Below are 14680 nucleotides of genomic sequence, written 5' to 3'. Positions count from 1 at the left end.
GGAGGAGAAAGCTGCTCCTCTGGGAATCCAGTGGGAAAAGGCTGTCTCTGTTGTTCCAAATCTCAGATTATATCCAGTTAGGAGTGCTTGGCTCCTCCCCTGTATGTAGCATCTCACAATGGGACCATGTAATTTTATCAGTCATGCAGTTATGTCATGCAGATTCAGTGGCCCTTTAACAGAAGATATTTTGGAGGGAGGATGGGTTGTGGAAGAGATAAAGAAAACTGCCCCACCTGGTTTTAACAGGTGGCCCAATTAACAGAAGAGAACTGCCTGACCTCTAACAGATGGCAATAGAATACACACCCCCAGCCATATCTTGTATTTGCAACCTAAGACAAAGCAGAAATATGAAAAGGAAAGGAAAAAGAACCAAGAAAACCCCAAAAAACAAAATCAAACCCAAAATTAATTGCAGGACGAAAGAGCTGGCAGACAGCAGGCTCTTATTGCTGCAGATGGATGTGCTAATAGGAAACTCGGTGCTGTGGAATGCCTCCACTGATGGCAGCAAGGGGGAAAGAGCCCTTAAAAGCACTGTGGCCCTAGCCTGAAGGCTCCCAGCCTCCCCTCTTAGGAGAACAATTTCTCCTAACTATTAAGCTCTGGAAATGGGTAGCGAGAGTCCCGGTTTTTGCTGCGGGGTGTTTCAGCGCCCCAGGCCGCTTCGGGAGGCGCTCCCATGGCGGGCCGGGAGCAGGACTACATCTCCCGTCATCCTCCGGGCGCCGCCGCCATCTCGGCACCGACCGCCGGGCCGGGCCGGCGTCCCCGCCGCATTCCCCGCTCCCCGCCGCATTCCCCGCTCCCTGCCATGAGCTGGGACGGCGCCGGCGAGGATGTCCGGCTCCTCCTGGACCTGTGAGTGCCGCCCCGACACGCTGCCGCCTGCCCGCCCTGCGAGGGGCTCAGGGAGGGGGGCAGGCCGCGGGCGGCGGTGCTGGAGCGGCTGCGGGCAGGGCCCGGCAGCGCTCGGGAGCTGCGGGAGAGGTGGCGGGGATCGTCAGAGGTGCCCCTTCGGGAGGAGTGACAGGGGTGACGAGGCTGACAGATCCGGGTGTGCAGGGACGGCTGAGGATCCCTGGCTTCTCCTGGCCCCGGAGAATCCACCGAATGGTGTTTGAAGTGTTTGAGAGCAGGCATTCTTTATTGCATAACTGGACACGTTTGGAGGATTTTTCCTCTAAGCGAGTCTATCGTGACACTTTACAAGATGTCTATTCCATAGTGCTCTATGGACACTCTACAAGTGTCTATTCCATACATATTCTTTAAAACATGCTTACTGGCTAATACATAAGCATCACTAGAACTAATTTTCATGCATCCACATCTCACTGGAAGTTCTGTTGTTGTGAAATACAAAGCTGTGTTTCATGTCAGGTACATACAGGCAACGTGTGTATTTGTGATTGTGATATGTGTGGAGACCGACCATGGGACAGTTATAAAGACGAATTCTAATAAATAACTAAGGAAAGTGAAGCATGAAAGAAGCCTTTGAATCTATCCTTTGTTCACAATTAACTTTTATAAGTCTTAAGTTGATTTGAATTGAAGTTTTAAGATGTTGCTTTTTGACAAGAGCTTTCTGCTTGTAGGTAAGCCTTAAAGACTTTTGCAATCATAACCTTTTGAAGTATAATTTTAGTATATTGCTTGTAGTAAGGGTCTTTGAAACTATAGCTTTAGAATACATAAAAAGGAAGCATGCTTATCTCATGCCTTAAAACAGTGAAAAGCAGCTTGAGAAAGGAAGATGAACATCACCTCAAGGATTAATAGTTTAGACCAAGGGAAGCTGGACATCACTGTTATGAGATTTATATTCCTTGCAATCAAAAGGTGGACCCACAGCTGGAAGCTGGACCCCACCAGCTGGGGTACTCCTTTCAGGATGTACATCCTGAGAAGATTAAATCACAATAGTGTATAGAATTGTGACGTAAAAATTGGGAATAGAAACTGCTGAGAAAGCTTATGAGTACCCCTATAAATACCTGTAAGCCTCAACTATGGGTGTGCAGTTGGAGGGAAAGCTTCCCCCACTGTACCCAGTGCTGTATTGCTCATACTTTACCATATTAATTAATAAATTGATTGCTGCTTGAATATTGGCCTAGTCAAGCTTCTCATTTATGACATTGTGGTCCTAGGGGGTCTGAAGGGGTCTCTGGTGGTCACCAAGTGTCCCCAGCGTTGCAAAGGGTGACTTTGCATTGAACTTCTCTTAGGACATACACAGTTGTTCTTTGTTACATAACTTCTGCACAAAAGCCACTACATTCCTCATTGTCTGTTTACCCACTGGTTGCAGCTACATTTAGCATCGTGTGTGTCTACTTTTTTTATTATTTTACGTAATTTGCTAGTTGGTCTTTAAGCTCTATCTTGCAACTCCAAGGGGGAACTGAATATTTCTATTCTCTGCATTATCTGTCAATGTCAGATTCCTTTGTGTTCTAGAGGAAGTTAGAAACAGCATGGGAATAAAATCTTTCATTTGAAAGATAAAAGAAGAATAGCTAGCAAAGAGTACAATTAGATTGTTATTTGTACCTTAGAGCACTGATGATAAGATTATAGTTGCCATGGTGTAGCCAGTAAGTGTTTTATAGTTTCCTATAAAGTAGAATTACTGTGAAAGCCTTTATAATTTAAATGATTAATTGTGTAAACTAGAGATCAATATTGTGCTATGAGAATATCAACCAGCTTTTTGAAAAGAAGGTGATTAATCTTAATAACCATTCAAGGTAAATTTAATATGCCATGGTAAGAGTTGGCGTAGCTCACATTGATTTCCATGTATCTGAGTTGGGTTTGGAGTATTTTCTGCAGATTTGAACTAAGCAGTTGGTTTAGAGGTCCCTTTTGGAGGTGCATTAGTGAGACAAGCCCGTGCTTTCTGCTCACCATGTTGCACAGATCCTGCCTGTGAGCAGGTTCACATCTGTGGTCTTCAGAGATGATAATAAATGGTGTGTTTATTATCTTTGATAAGATTTTATTTTTTTAAGGGGTAAACAACTATTCTTAATATGTCTGCCTATAAATAATAGGCATATTAATAACTGCCTAAAAATTTCTGCAGTCAAGTAGAGGAATGGTCTGTATATAGATAAGGTGTTTAATCTCAAAACAAAGAATGTGGATGGTGTAACCTGCATAGCCTGAGACAGAGCTTGGTACAGGCTTCTCTGTTGATCAGTCAGCTGAGTTCATCCAGCAGTCATTGAGGTTCTGTGAAGGTGTGGAATTCTTGCACATCTCTGCAGGAATGAGTTAAAGGTGATCCTGGTGTCTGCAGGCAGGGCCTGGGTTCTGCTTGAAATGTCTCCTCCATACAGTGTGCTTGCAGCGACCTGCTAGAAGTGCTCATCCTCCACTGTGTGAACCTCAGTGGTTTTTTTAAACCTGCTTCCATGATGGAAATCATCCTTCTTTCCTGCCTTAAGTCTGTGCTACCCTTCAGATTATAAAGCATTAATATTTTGACGTCTTTAAGGTTTTTGAGTGTGAGTTTAATTTCCTGCAGTTTGGTGGCATTCTGATGCGAGACCAAGTTTTTTTTTGTTACTATTTACCTGTAGGGATTCCAGAGCTGTGGTTATATGCTAAATTTAATTTGGCATTACTCCAGGCTGCTGCTGCCCCCTGCACTCAGCCACTTTTCCTGGCAGTGTTGTTTCTGTGTCCTCAGAGTTTAAGTCAAGGGGATTTTCATTCAGATCAGACACTTAACAGCTCACACTGCAACTGCAAATTTCAGAGACAGCTTGAGGAAGGCACAGAAAGAAATGGTTGAGGGGCTGATTTTTGCCTTCAGCTGCTTAGGGAACAGCTTCACAGAAGGATCAGCTTGACCCCAAAGGGCAACAGCTGAATCAGTGGGAACATGGAACAGCTGAAGCTGATAAGGTCTGAGGGAACCATAGCTGGGTGCAAAAGATTACAAAATATGGATTGGTTGTTCTAGTTCTACCATGTAATGCTTCTTTGTGACTGTATTGTAACTTTCTTCTATTTCAGATGCCTTCAGTGTTTGACAAAGAACCTTTCCAGATACTCTGCAGATATTAAGTCATTGCCACCCAATATAAAGGATAAACTGATCAAATTAATGAGTAGGCAAGGGCAGATAACTGATGAAAATATCAGTGAGGTAAGAATCCATTCAAAAGTATACTGTCTGTTTTGGGAGAGGAAAGCAGCCTCTTGCACACCAGTCTGTTCCTGAGTGAAGTGTGTCTCAAGATGCTCATGCATAATTTATTATATATATTATATAAAGGATTTCAGCAGCTTGTTAGAATTCTGTTGGTAGAATTCTATTGACACAGATTCTAAGCACACAATCTCCATATAATTTATTTAAATTTTGATTCCTTGAAATATAATGATGGCAGAGCTAGGAATCAAAAGTTCAAATTATCCCATCCCTTTTGCACAGTGCTGTGTGTCAGTGTTTCAGTATGACACCAGTTAATGACATTTCTTCAGCTGTAAATTCAGCTGAAGAATGTGTTTTGCTGTCTGTTTACTGTTATCTTGTTCAGCCTCAAAAGGAGGCGTGAGAATTGAAGGAAGCTAAGGGTTGGCCTTGCTGAAACAGAACATTAACAACTCCCTGTGCATTCCTGCTTAGACCTGGAACTCAAGAGATAAATATTCTCAGTTTCTCAGTCATGATAGTGGAGCCAAGGGTAGAGGCAGAAGCAATGTGGAAAACTTACAAACAAAACAATTTAGCTTTAGATAAAATGATTCTGTGCTTACACAAGTTAAATGTTTGAGTAAAAATCAAGTTCTTTGGAAAAATTGACTGGACAAAATCTGGTTTAGACTAGCTTTTCAGTAAGGAATAATTTCAAAACATCATAACAGGTTCTATCATTAAAGCCATGTGATTGTGTGTGTATGAATGCACAAAATCCATTAGGACATTTTTAGTCTGGAAATAAACTAGAGACCTTAATTTACAGACTTTTCTGCTGTCTCTTTCTAAAGTCTCCTCTGTATTTGCCTTCATTCAGCAGTTCATCAGTGCCTTCTCTTGGAGCCTATTTCCCATGTGACCCTGGGAAATTCTGCTCTGGTTCTTTTTTCATGTGTTTTTTCTTTCTCTGTTCATGCAGTTTTCTGCAATTATATCCTTATCCATCCATCATTTTCCTTGGGCATATTATACTTAGCTTTCTTTGCTAGCAGTATCCCATTTATTCTTATTCATGTCCTTCATGCCTTTCCTCTGTTTTTCGGGGTTTTTTTAACGAATTTTTAAAAAGAATTTTTGCTGAAAGAATTTCAGTTGAAATTCTGTTAATCTAAACTTTTGTGTGTACTTTTATTTTATCTCTTACCTCTGTATTCTTGTCCAAATTTGTGTTACCATGCATCTTTTCCCCCCTTACTCTGCTTGGAGCAGCCATCCACATGCATGCCAAACTCCTTATTCTAAATCCCTTTTACCATAAAGTTTTATATAGCCGTTCAGCAAGTATCCACAAAATATAAACATGTATTTTTAAATGTCTTTTTTTTGTGTGCTGCATCCAGCCAACCCTTTGTCTATCTCAAAAGCTTATATATTTGCAAAACAGCCAGTTTGCCTTGTAGTATCTTTATTGTACATTGTTAGAGTGAACAACAGGAGGAATAGGCCTTTAACAAACCTTTCAGCTGTGCTGTTATCTTTGCTAGTTTATGGAAATTTATGTTTCTATCCTTGGGAGTTAAGGATGGGAGTGACAAGCTGAAGGGAGTATCTGGCTATTGTTACTAAAATCTGTTGCCTTCCACTGCTTTGGGTCTAACTTTCATAAATGTTCTCTTGAGAAAGATTTCACAAAAATTCCAGTCTGGGTCTTGTGGGAGTGAAAGATCCCATTTAATGAGGATTTGGTACCTCTTCATGGTATGATAATGAGAGTGCTTGTTTATGAGCAAAAGAGTGTGTGTGGGTGAGAAAAATACTTTAGGGAAAAATACCTTTCAAATATCACTCTTGCCTGTTATGCAGGCTGAAGTTTTGATCAAAGTCAGTATTTTTTGTTTTGCACTGCAGATTTCTGCCCCCAAAGTTTTGCTAGCATGTGTGAGGGCATTGTCCTGGGTACACATGTGGCAAGTGAACCACCAAGGTTGTATTTCCATTGTTTGAGTGGCAGTATTAATGTGCTCCTGTTCCATATTGTCACAGAAACAGTTTGTGCTGTAGGAGCTGAACTGTTGCACAAATGGACCAGATTTTTTTTTTTAGTTTTTAGTTCCTAGGACTGGTAACCCTGTCACAGACACATTTTATGAAAAATCCTTTTGCTAGGATCTTTTGTCCTGAGAAGCTGAGAGGCCTCAGAAATGAAATGTAAACACTGATTATCTGCTGCTGTGGAATGCAACAGGTGCATCTGTGATTGGTCTCCTGTGGTTCTTTTTAATTAATGGCAAATCACAGCCCAGCTATGTCAGACTCTGGTCAGTCACAAGATTTTATTACCATTCCATTCTTTTCTATTCCTTTGCTAGCCTTCTGATGAAATCCTTTCTTCTATTCTTTTAGTATAGTCTTAGTGTATCATTTTCTTTTAATATAATATATATCATAAAAAATAAATCAGCCTTCTGAAACATGGAGTCAGGATTCTCGTCTTTTCCCTTGTCCTGGGACCCCTGCAAACAGCACCACAGTAACCCCACCCTCTATTGCAAACTTGTATGTGATGTCTGATGTTAGAAGTATTTGATGTAAAAATGCATGTGTTTGATGGCACAGCAGAGTTTGACTGAACTGCTGGGTTTTCATTACAGGTGTTGCACCCTGCTGTGGAGTCTCTGGACCTCCGAGACTGTGATATTACAGATAATGCGTTATTGCAGCTTTATAACTGCAAGCAGCTGAAAAAGATCAACTTAAATTCTTGCAAGGAGAACAGATTTGGAATTACTTCAGAAGGTGTGTTATCTGTGCACAGACAACTGGGATCTTATTTCTGGCTTATTTTTCTTGTTAGATTGGAATAAATTGCAAAGAATATATCTAGGGTAAATATTGCTTAAAAAAGAAATCCCCAATGCTACCCCAGTACTAATAAAAAGTCTCTCCAGTGGTGTAAATTTCAGGCCTAGAGCACTAATTATCTTAGGAGAGAGCTCTCAGGTTACTCTCCTGCTAGATTTCTACTAAAACCATGCTATGCTTAACATGTTTTCCACTTTATCTTAATTATTCCTTCCTCAAAACCTGTTCCAGAGCCTTTGGACTCAGCATGGTGGTTCTGTAAGAGAATGAATAACTTTCAAATGTTGTTTTTTTGGCAGGAGTCATAGCACTGGCCTTATCCTGTCCCTACCTGCGAGAAGCCTCTTTCAAAAGGTGCTGTGATATAACTGACAGTGGAGTTCTGGCTCTTGCACTCAACTGCCAATTCCTACAAATAGTGAACTTGGGCAGCTGCTCAGGCATCATGGATGCATCTCTGCAGGCACTAGGAGAAAACTGCAAATTTCTTCACAGTGTGGACTTCTCATCTACTCAGGTAGCTACGGTGGCAATTGGACAATTGACTTTTGTTTGTTTCTTTTTTAAGATTGTCATGATAAAAGTTCAAAGGGGATCGTCGCAGCTTTACTCTTGACAAGATTTAGGACCATGGTTGATTTCTAATTTCTGCCTCTTAAGGAAAAGGAAAGGTATATTTTGCTTATTAATGACTGGAAAAATACATGTTTTGGTATTAGAGCATGTATGGTGAACCAAAGAAAAACTTTTGTTAGAATCTACCTTGGGGTTTTTTTAGTATATTTATTTAGTGCAATAATTTTCTTGAAGTTGTTAAGTAATCCAAAATATTTCATTTAAAGAAAGTAGAATCTTGGACAGATTATTGCCTGCTTTCAGTTAGGACAAACTGTTGTAGGTAATAGTCTAGGATGTCAAACAATGCAAGCCCCTAGTAGGAGTAAACACTCCATAATTAAATGATATTTTAGGAGTGATTGTGCTTGTCAGAGTTATATTACAGAGTCAACACTGAGAGAATGACATTTTAAATGTCAGAAATGGCAGGGAAGAAGATTTAACAACAGTGCTTAGCATGAGGAGGGGGAGACAAGCTGCAAAAGCAATCCTGTAACATATTTCATAATTACAGGGAGATAATGAAGCGAGGGAAAGGTTTTTTGCAGTAAGTGTAGCATTCAACTGACACTGATGGTGAGTAATTATGTTGAATGTGAGTCCAGTACTGAGCATTCACAATGAAATGTCAGTCTGGAAATCATGTAGGAGGTTCTTATTTTAGATGCTATTTTTCTTTTGATTTTTCCAGAAGTAGGGTATCAAAAGAGTCTTAATATTTCATTTGGATTTTTTATTTATTGCTATTTAACTCTTACTTCTCCAGACTTACTTCATTGCTTTTTATTTCCTTGCCTCTCTTCCTTTATGGAAAACAACAATTTCCCTGTGTGTATTTTAAATGAGGTAAAAGCTTCTTCAGTAACTACATGTTTACACTTATTTTTTAAACTTTTCTGCTATGATTACTTTTTTCCCCAACCCAAATTGGTCTAGGTAGAGCAGAAACGCATTTTAAACCTATAAATTTAAAGTGCTATGCTCTGTCCATGTTAGTGTACCCACTGTTAAATGAGACAAGGAAGCTGCAGAAATAGCAGTTACACAGTTGGAAGTATCCTTGCAGAAAGCCAGGCTGGATCAGGTGGCAGGAAGATGAAACAGTATTTAACAGAATGAAAAAAATCCCACCTTGGAATATTTTCTCCACTAGTTTAGCTGGGAAGAAAATATTGTAATGTTAAGTTTATTCACTGACTGCAGGGAGTGAATAAATTAATATTATTTTTACATCTAAATAGCTGTGCTTGAAAAAATTGAGCTTTAATCCATTGTGGTTTTTCCATCAGGTAACAGATGATGGCGTTGTAGCACTAGTGAGTGGAAGATGTTCAAAGAATTTAAAGGTAACTGACTTAACCTAATAACAAAGGGATGAACAAAGGAAAATACCTGCATTTTAAAATTATAATTACTATTATCAGCAGCATTACTTAGGAGGGAGGGTTTTTACTGACTGACTTTCATTTCTGTCCTCTTTCAATATCCTTGGAGTTTATAAATTGGAAAGACTTTGCAATAAGACAATGGCTTTTTTCTTTTATCCTACAATCTCCAAAGTATATTTTACCAAATCCTAATTTCACTAGATTTGATGGTCTTTTTTCCACATTTCTTCTTATATGTTCTATTTATTGGTAAGGTAGGTAAGGCAATTCAGAGGTGGGGAAAAAAGTTGGTAATAACCTGTTTTGTTATTCTGCTTTTCATCTTTTCCTGGCATATACAAGAGGCAGTAGTTGTACAGCTGCAGAGAAATTAAGGAAAGAGCAGGGTTTAGTCTGATCTTGAAGAAGTTCTTTGATTTCTTTTAGGAGCTGTGTAGATAAATAGAAACACCAGAAACTTCAGCAGAGGCTGTTATGGGAAAATTTGGGAAACACCAGAATTCAGTTTGGGTTCTGTTCTCCTGGACAACCAATTGGTAGGAGAATGTCATAGGCAAAGTGATGGGGCTCAAACACCATGGAATGTCCTTGAAGAGTTTACTCAGATGTCTTGAGTGCTGTGTGTGTGTGTTGTGAAAACTCACCTTTGATGTTGGAAAAGATGAAAGTTTGACAAGAAAGTTTCACAGATATGTATGCTTGGCAGAAAGCTCTCTGAATGTAGAACCTGAGAACAGAATAGAGATGGAAGCAAGTTTTGATATAGAAGAACAATAGATGTCTAAATTGAGAATTGCTGAGCCAGTCATTACTGGACAACTAAGAAAGCAAAGGTTAAGTCAAGCTGGAAGGAGGTTTTTTGACTAGAGCAAAGGATATGTTGACCACAACAAAACAGATGTTTTTACCAAGCAGCAATAGGTCTTAGGAAAAGAAGATACCATAGGCAAACAAACATGCCAATGTGGCAAGTAGGAAAAAGGTCTAAGAATTTTCCACTGAAAGAAAACAGAAAACCAACTTTAAGCTTAAACTGTAACATACTAACTCCTGGGGTTGGAGAGTAATGACTGTAATATGGTAATGACAGTAGTTGTGATAGGCTGTAGGTAATAGTGAAGGTGTTGTGTATGATGCTGATTGGTTGTTATGTATTAAGATGCTCAGCAAAGAAAAATCTATAATGCATTGTAATCAGAACTAAAGCAGCTTCAGGCTTGCCTATAAGCTGCTGTAGGCTGGCAGCTGTAGGCATTGCTCTGTTACCCACAACCTGAGACTGCTGTAGCATCTCCTATACAATAAACAGCATTTTGAAGAGCCACCTGGAGTCCCACATCTCTCATCTCAGGCTCTTACACTTCATGATTTTAGTTTAGACTCTTTACAGAAAAGCTGTCTTATTTTTCCTTAGGGTATTTTCCTGCTCTGTACAGGACCATATATGAGGTCAGTGCACAGAGGTCGTAATTCCTGCTGGTTGGGGATCTCTGAAATGGGTTGGGCAAAGGAAAGCTTTGCCTCTAAAACTCTGGGTGCTCTGACAGGCTGTTGTCATTCCTGTTTTCCTAACAGGAGATCCACATGGAGCGCTGTGTGAATCTGACAGACATCGCTGTGGAAGCCGTCCTTACTTGTTGTCCCAAGATACACATTTTCCTGTTCCATGGATGCCCACTGATAACAGGTAGGTCTAATCACAAGAAGATAATTACTTGCTAATCATACCTCCTTGCTTTCTGAAAAGCACACTGTAGTCCATAAGTAATCCCAAACAAATAATAACTTACTGGATAAAATAATCATTGTACACTGAGATTTTCAAAGCAAGGTGAGAGTTTTGCTTTGAAATGTGGCAGCAGCCTTCAGAGAGGGGATTTTTTTGTTTGGAAATCATGGGTTTTTTCCTCTTCAGCATGCTGATGAAGACCCAAAGACTTCAGAAAAATATTAGCATCTTAAACCCCTACTCTATTCCAAAAGTGTGGAACAGCATCCATTCCAGAAACAGTGGAATGGAATAGGACAGCCTATGGGTGTTTTAACTCTTCTATTGGTTGGTGATACTTTACAGTTAGGTGATTGGAAAAAGAACCAAGAGGGTTTGGATTACTACACATGTATCTGAACTGTGATATTGTGATAGCAAAATAAATATAAATGCAGATATAGAATTCCTTTACTGTGGTGTGTGCCTATTCCAAATACCACCTTTATATTCTGAATTAATAACAAGAAATTCCTTTGTTCTTTTTCAGATCGGTCCCGAGATGCTTTAGAGCAACTCATCATATCAAACAAAATCAAGCAACTAACATGGACCGTTTACTGATTATTTATCCTGTACATGTGAGTGTCAAGTTTACAGGTGGACAGCTCCTTCAGTAAAGAGGCACCTTGGAGAACTAGCTGGTGACTTCTTTTCCACCAGGTTGCATCCCTCCTGCCTCCCACTGGAGGTCTCCACTGACATTCCAGTCCTTGCCTGTGAGCCTGGGCTTTCTCATTGATGTTCCTTGGAGCCCTGTCTGTCTTTGCATTGATCATACTTCATTAAGAGGAAAGTTAAACTATAATTAATATTACAGGGCTGTTGCTCAGGCTTCCTGAAGTGCTGGATTTGGCTGCTACTTAGCATCCTTTAGCAATTTACCACAAACCCAGTTTAGGTGAGTGTGTGTTCTGAGTTTGTATTCTGGGGTGGTACTTAAAATTAAAAGTACCCAGCTCAAATGTAACATTAACACACAGCAATGTCTGTGAAGTTGAGAGTTGAATCTAACAGAAATCAACAGCCAGAACTGGTGAATGGAGGTGGCATTAACAGTGATACAAATGTACTTTCAGTAGTAACAAAGAATCTCCTTTCACTATGTACTTTTGCTAGGTCTGGAGTAAAAAACATAGGTACCTTTCTTCTGATGTTACTAATGCTGCAGTTTCTGTTCTTACTTACCATCAAATACTTGCTGGATTTTTACATATCCTGCAGTACAGCCTGTGAATGTGTAAACATAAACTTGCTTTGGAATTGTTATGGTGACTTTACAAGTTTCAGAGTAGTAGCTGTGACCAAGAACAGGATTTTATACATGGGCAAATATTTAATTTGCTCTGGCTTTTCCCTGTGTTTCTACATGAAAATCCTTTTAGGGAACAAAACACTGGTACTTAGAAGCATATCTGTGAGTGAAATAGGACCAAATGTAGTGTCTGAACACATAAATCTCAGGATGGTAGAGTGTGTTCTGCTGTATGCAGTTCATTACATATCCAGTGGCCCCCAGAAGCTGAAAATATCAATACATTTATTGTTCAGTTATAGTAATATTAAAAAAATAATTTTTGAACTGTAGAGTGAGTTTATTGCATGATGGAGCAGTGCTCTCATGACAATTGTAAGTCATGTTTCTTGGCTTTCCTGAACCAGCATAACCACTGGTCAGAGTTCTAGGATTTCTACATTTAGCTCCTTAATGCCAGCTATTTTAGCTTTATAAGGGCATGGAGCACACTGGGTGCTCTGATCTGGAAGTGGAAGGGTTTAGCTACAGTGGTCTAACATGGATTTGATGACATCTGGAAACCTAAAGAGTTTAGGCAACCGTAAGGAATATATTTACCATTTAACTCTTGTCATAGCCACACCTCAGTGTTGCAGAAATAAACTAGTCTTATAGTAATCTATTTAAAGTTCAGGTCTAATTGCATGGAAGGTAATTTTTGTTGCCAATATTAAATGATATTATGATGTCTGACAATAATCTTTGTTCTTCTGTTGATTATATGGTTTATGAAAGTGCAAGACTATTTAGAAAAGTTGTTCAGGTGTCAGTAAAAGCGGTTTTTTTGCAAGACCAGCACCTAAATCCCTTACTCTTGTTGCACGGCTCAGCCCAGTGATGAATATTTTCCTGGAATCCCTGTGGGTGTAACTGCTCCAGTACAAACCATTGGTGCAAGGAATTATTTTGCTACAGTAGCCACAAGCATCTGGCAGCTGTCACTGCAGCAAATCCTTGCACCTGATAGAGGCCTAATAACCTAATCTACCAGGTTTTATTTCCTTTTTTAAATTTTTTTTTCCTGAGGAGTAGTTTATTGTTATGCCCTGTGAAATCCCTGGGATCAATCAGGACCCATCATTCCTTTGAACTCTTGGACAATAAATCTGTGTTGCACTATTTTTGATATTGGATCATACAGCTGTTTAGGCAGCTCTGTGAAAGAATGCTACTGCTAACCTCAGCGGCAAAGTTGTCCTTTTTCTCCTTGCTAATATAACCTTGGATTTGTCATGTTGAAGCTTATACTGTATCCTTAAGTGTGCCTGTACATTTACCATCTTCCCCTACGGCCTCTTCTCAATGTGTAACTTAGTGGTACATCCTCACCTGGTGCTTAAAAAGCTGTACAACACTACAACAAGGTAACACTGTAATTTTAGGTTTGAAAGTTTAATGTAACTTACTTTAAATCCTTCACCATTAGAGCTTATGTTTTTGGTATTTGCATGACTCTACTGGAATGTTTTTTGGTTCACAGTAATTTTCAACAAATTTGTTTACAGGCACTGGGTGAAGTGGGAGAAGAACTTCATGGATGTGCTTGCCACTTCATGTTCTCTATTGTATGGACATTATTATTGTTGTGAGTCTTGCAGAATATTCACATATTGTTAGGAAGATTAAAGTTCAGAAGTTGGCTGTTTGGATAGTTCTGAAAACTTGCTGGGTTATAGAACCATGTATGTCTGACTAAGCTCCTAAACCTCCTACTTCATGAATACTATGGTTTTCTGAGTGAGTACCTGTCATGGTTTGAGGCTAGCACAATGCCAGTGCCCCCACTTAGAAATAAAGAAAAGAAAACTTTATTAACTAAACTACAACTCTAAGTAAAAACAAACACGCAGGGAAAATTAAAACCTTCCAAAAACATTTCCTCCTCCCCCCACCAAATTTCCAATACATCTTTCCCCCAAATCACCAACTTTCGGTCCAGCACCACCCTTTAGATAATCAATTCTCAGATCATCAAGAGGAGAGGAGTCCTTCTTGTGCCATAGGCTTCCCCAGGAAACACTGTTGAAACCTTGTGTGTTTCCATGTCACTCGTGGCACCGCCCAGAGTACATCTGCTGTCGTGACCTCTTCCTTTCATGTCCAGTGCTCTCACCACTGAACATGGACCAGCGCTGCTTCTAGGGTTGTCCTTTTAAGGATGCTTTGTCCTGTTCCAAAAAGAGCACAGTCTCACCTTTGGGATACCTGTCCCCCCCAGATTTCACCCCCTGGGGCCGAGGGGTACCAACACTGAACCCTCTTGGCTCTGAGCTATTGCCTCCCCCTGGATGCAGTCTCTGTGTCACAAGGAACATGGTTCTGTCCATGGCTATAACAAGAAGAGTCCAGCTAAGGCCACTCCATCATCTCTTCCCACCTAAGATTCTTCTCTACTCTCCCGACATCTTCCGCTTGCCCAGACCTTCACACTTGCACGCATTTCCTTCTTCCATTTCATCTCTATCTCTCTTCTAGGAAAGGTTAATGCTCTGCAAAGTTTTCATTGTCTGAAAGCCCCAAATCTCCCACAAGCAGCTGGGCACCTTCTCACTGCACCCCCACCACCTACTCCTTCTCAGCAGTGC

At 40.1% G+C, this 14680-nt stretch overlaps 1 protein-coding gene across 1 annotated transcript; it reads left to right on the top strand.

Moving 5' to 3' along the window:
- Positions 1-670: 670 nt before the first annotated feature.
- On the top strand, positions 671-13915 carry AMN1 (antagonist of mitotic exit network 1 homolog). Its single transcript, XM_054631675.2, is given in 9 exon segments — positions 671-724; positions 726-777; positions 780-864; positions 4036-4168; positions 6814-6958; positions 7324-7541; positions 8932-8988; positions 10606-10717; positions 11289-13915. Coding segments are annotated over 9 exon segments (915 nt in total). The 5' UTR covers positions 671-685; the 3' UTR covers positions 11363-13915.
- The last annotated feature ends 765 nt before the right edge of the window (positions 13916-14680 follow it).

This window comes from Agelaius phoeniceus, chromosome 5 (genome assembly GCF_051311805.1).
Source record: "Agelaius phoeniceus isolate bAgePho1 chromosome 5, bAgePho1.hap1, whole genome shotgun sequence".
Taxonomy (NCBI): domain Eukaryota; kingdom Metazoa; phylum Chordata; class Aves; order Passeriformes; family Icteridae; genus Agelaius; species Agelaius phoeniceus.
Note: the sequence above shows the minus strand (reverse complement) of the source record. Positions and strands in the feature narration are given on the sequence as shown.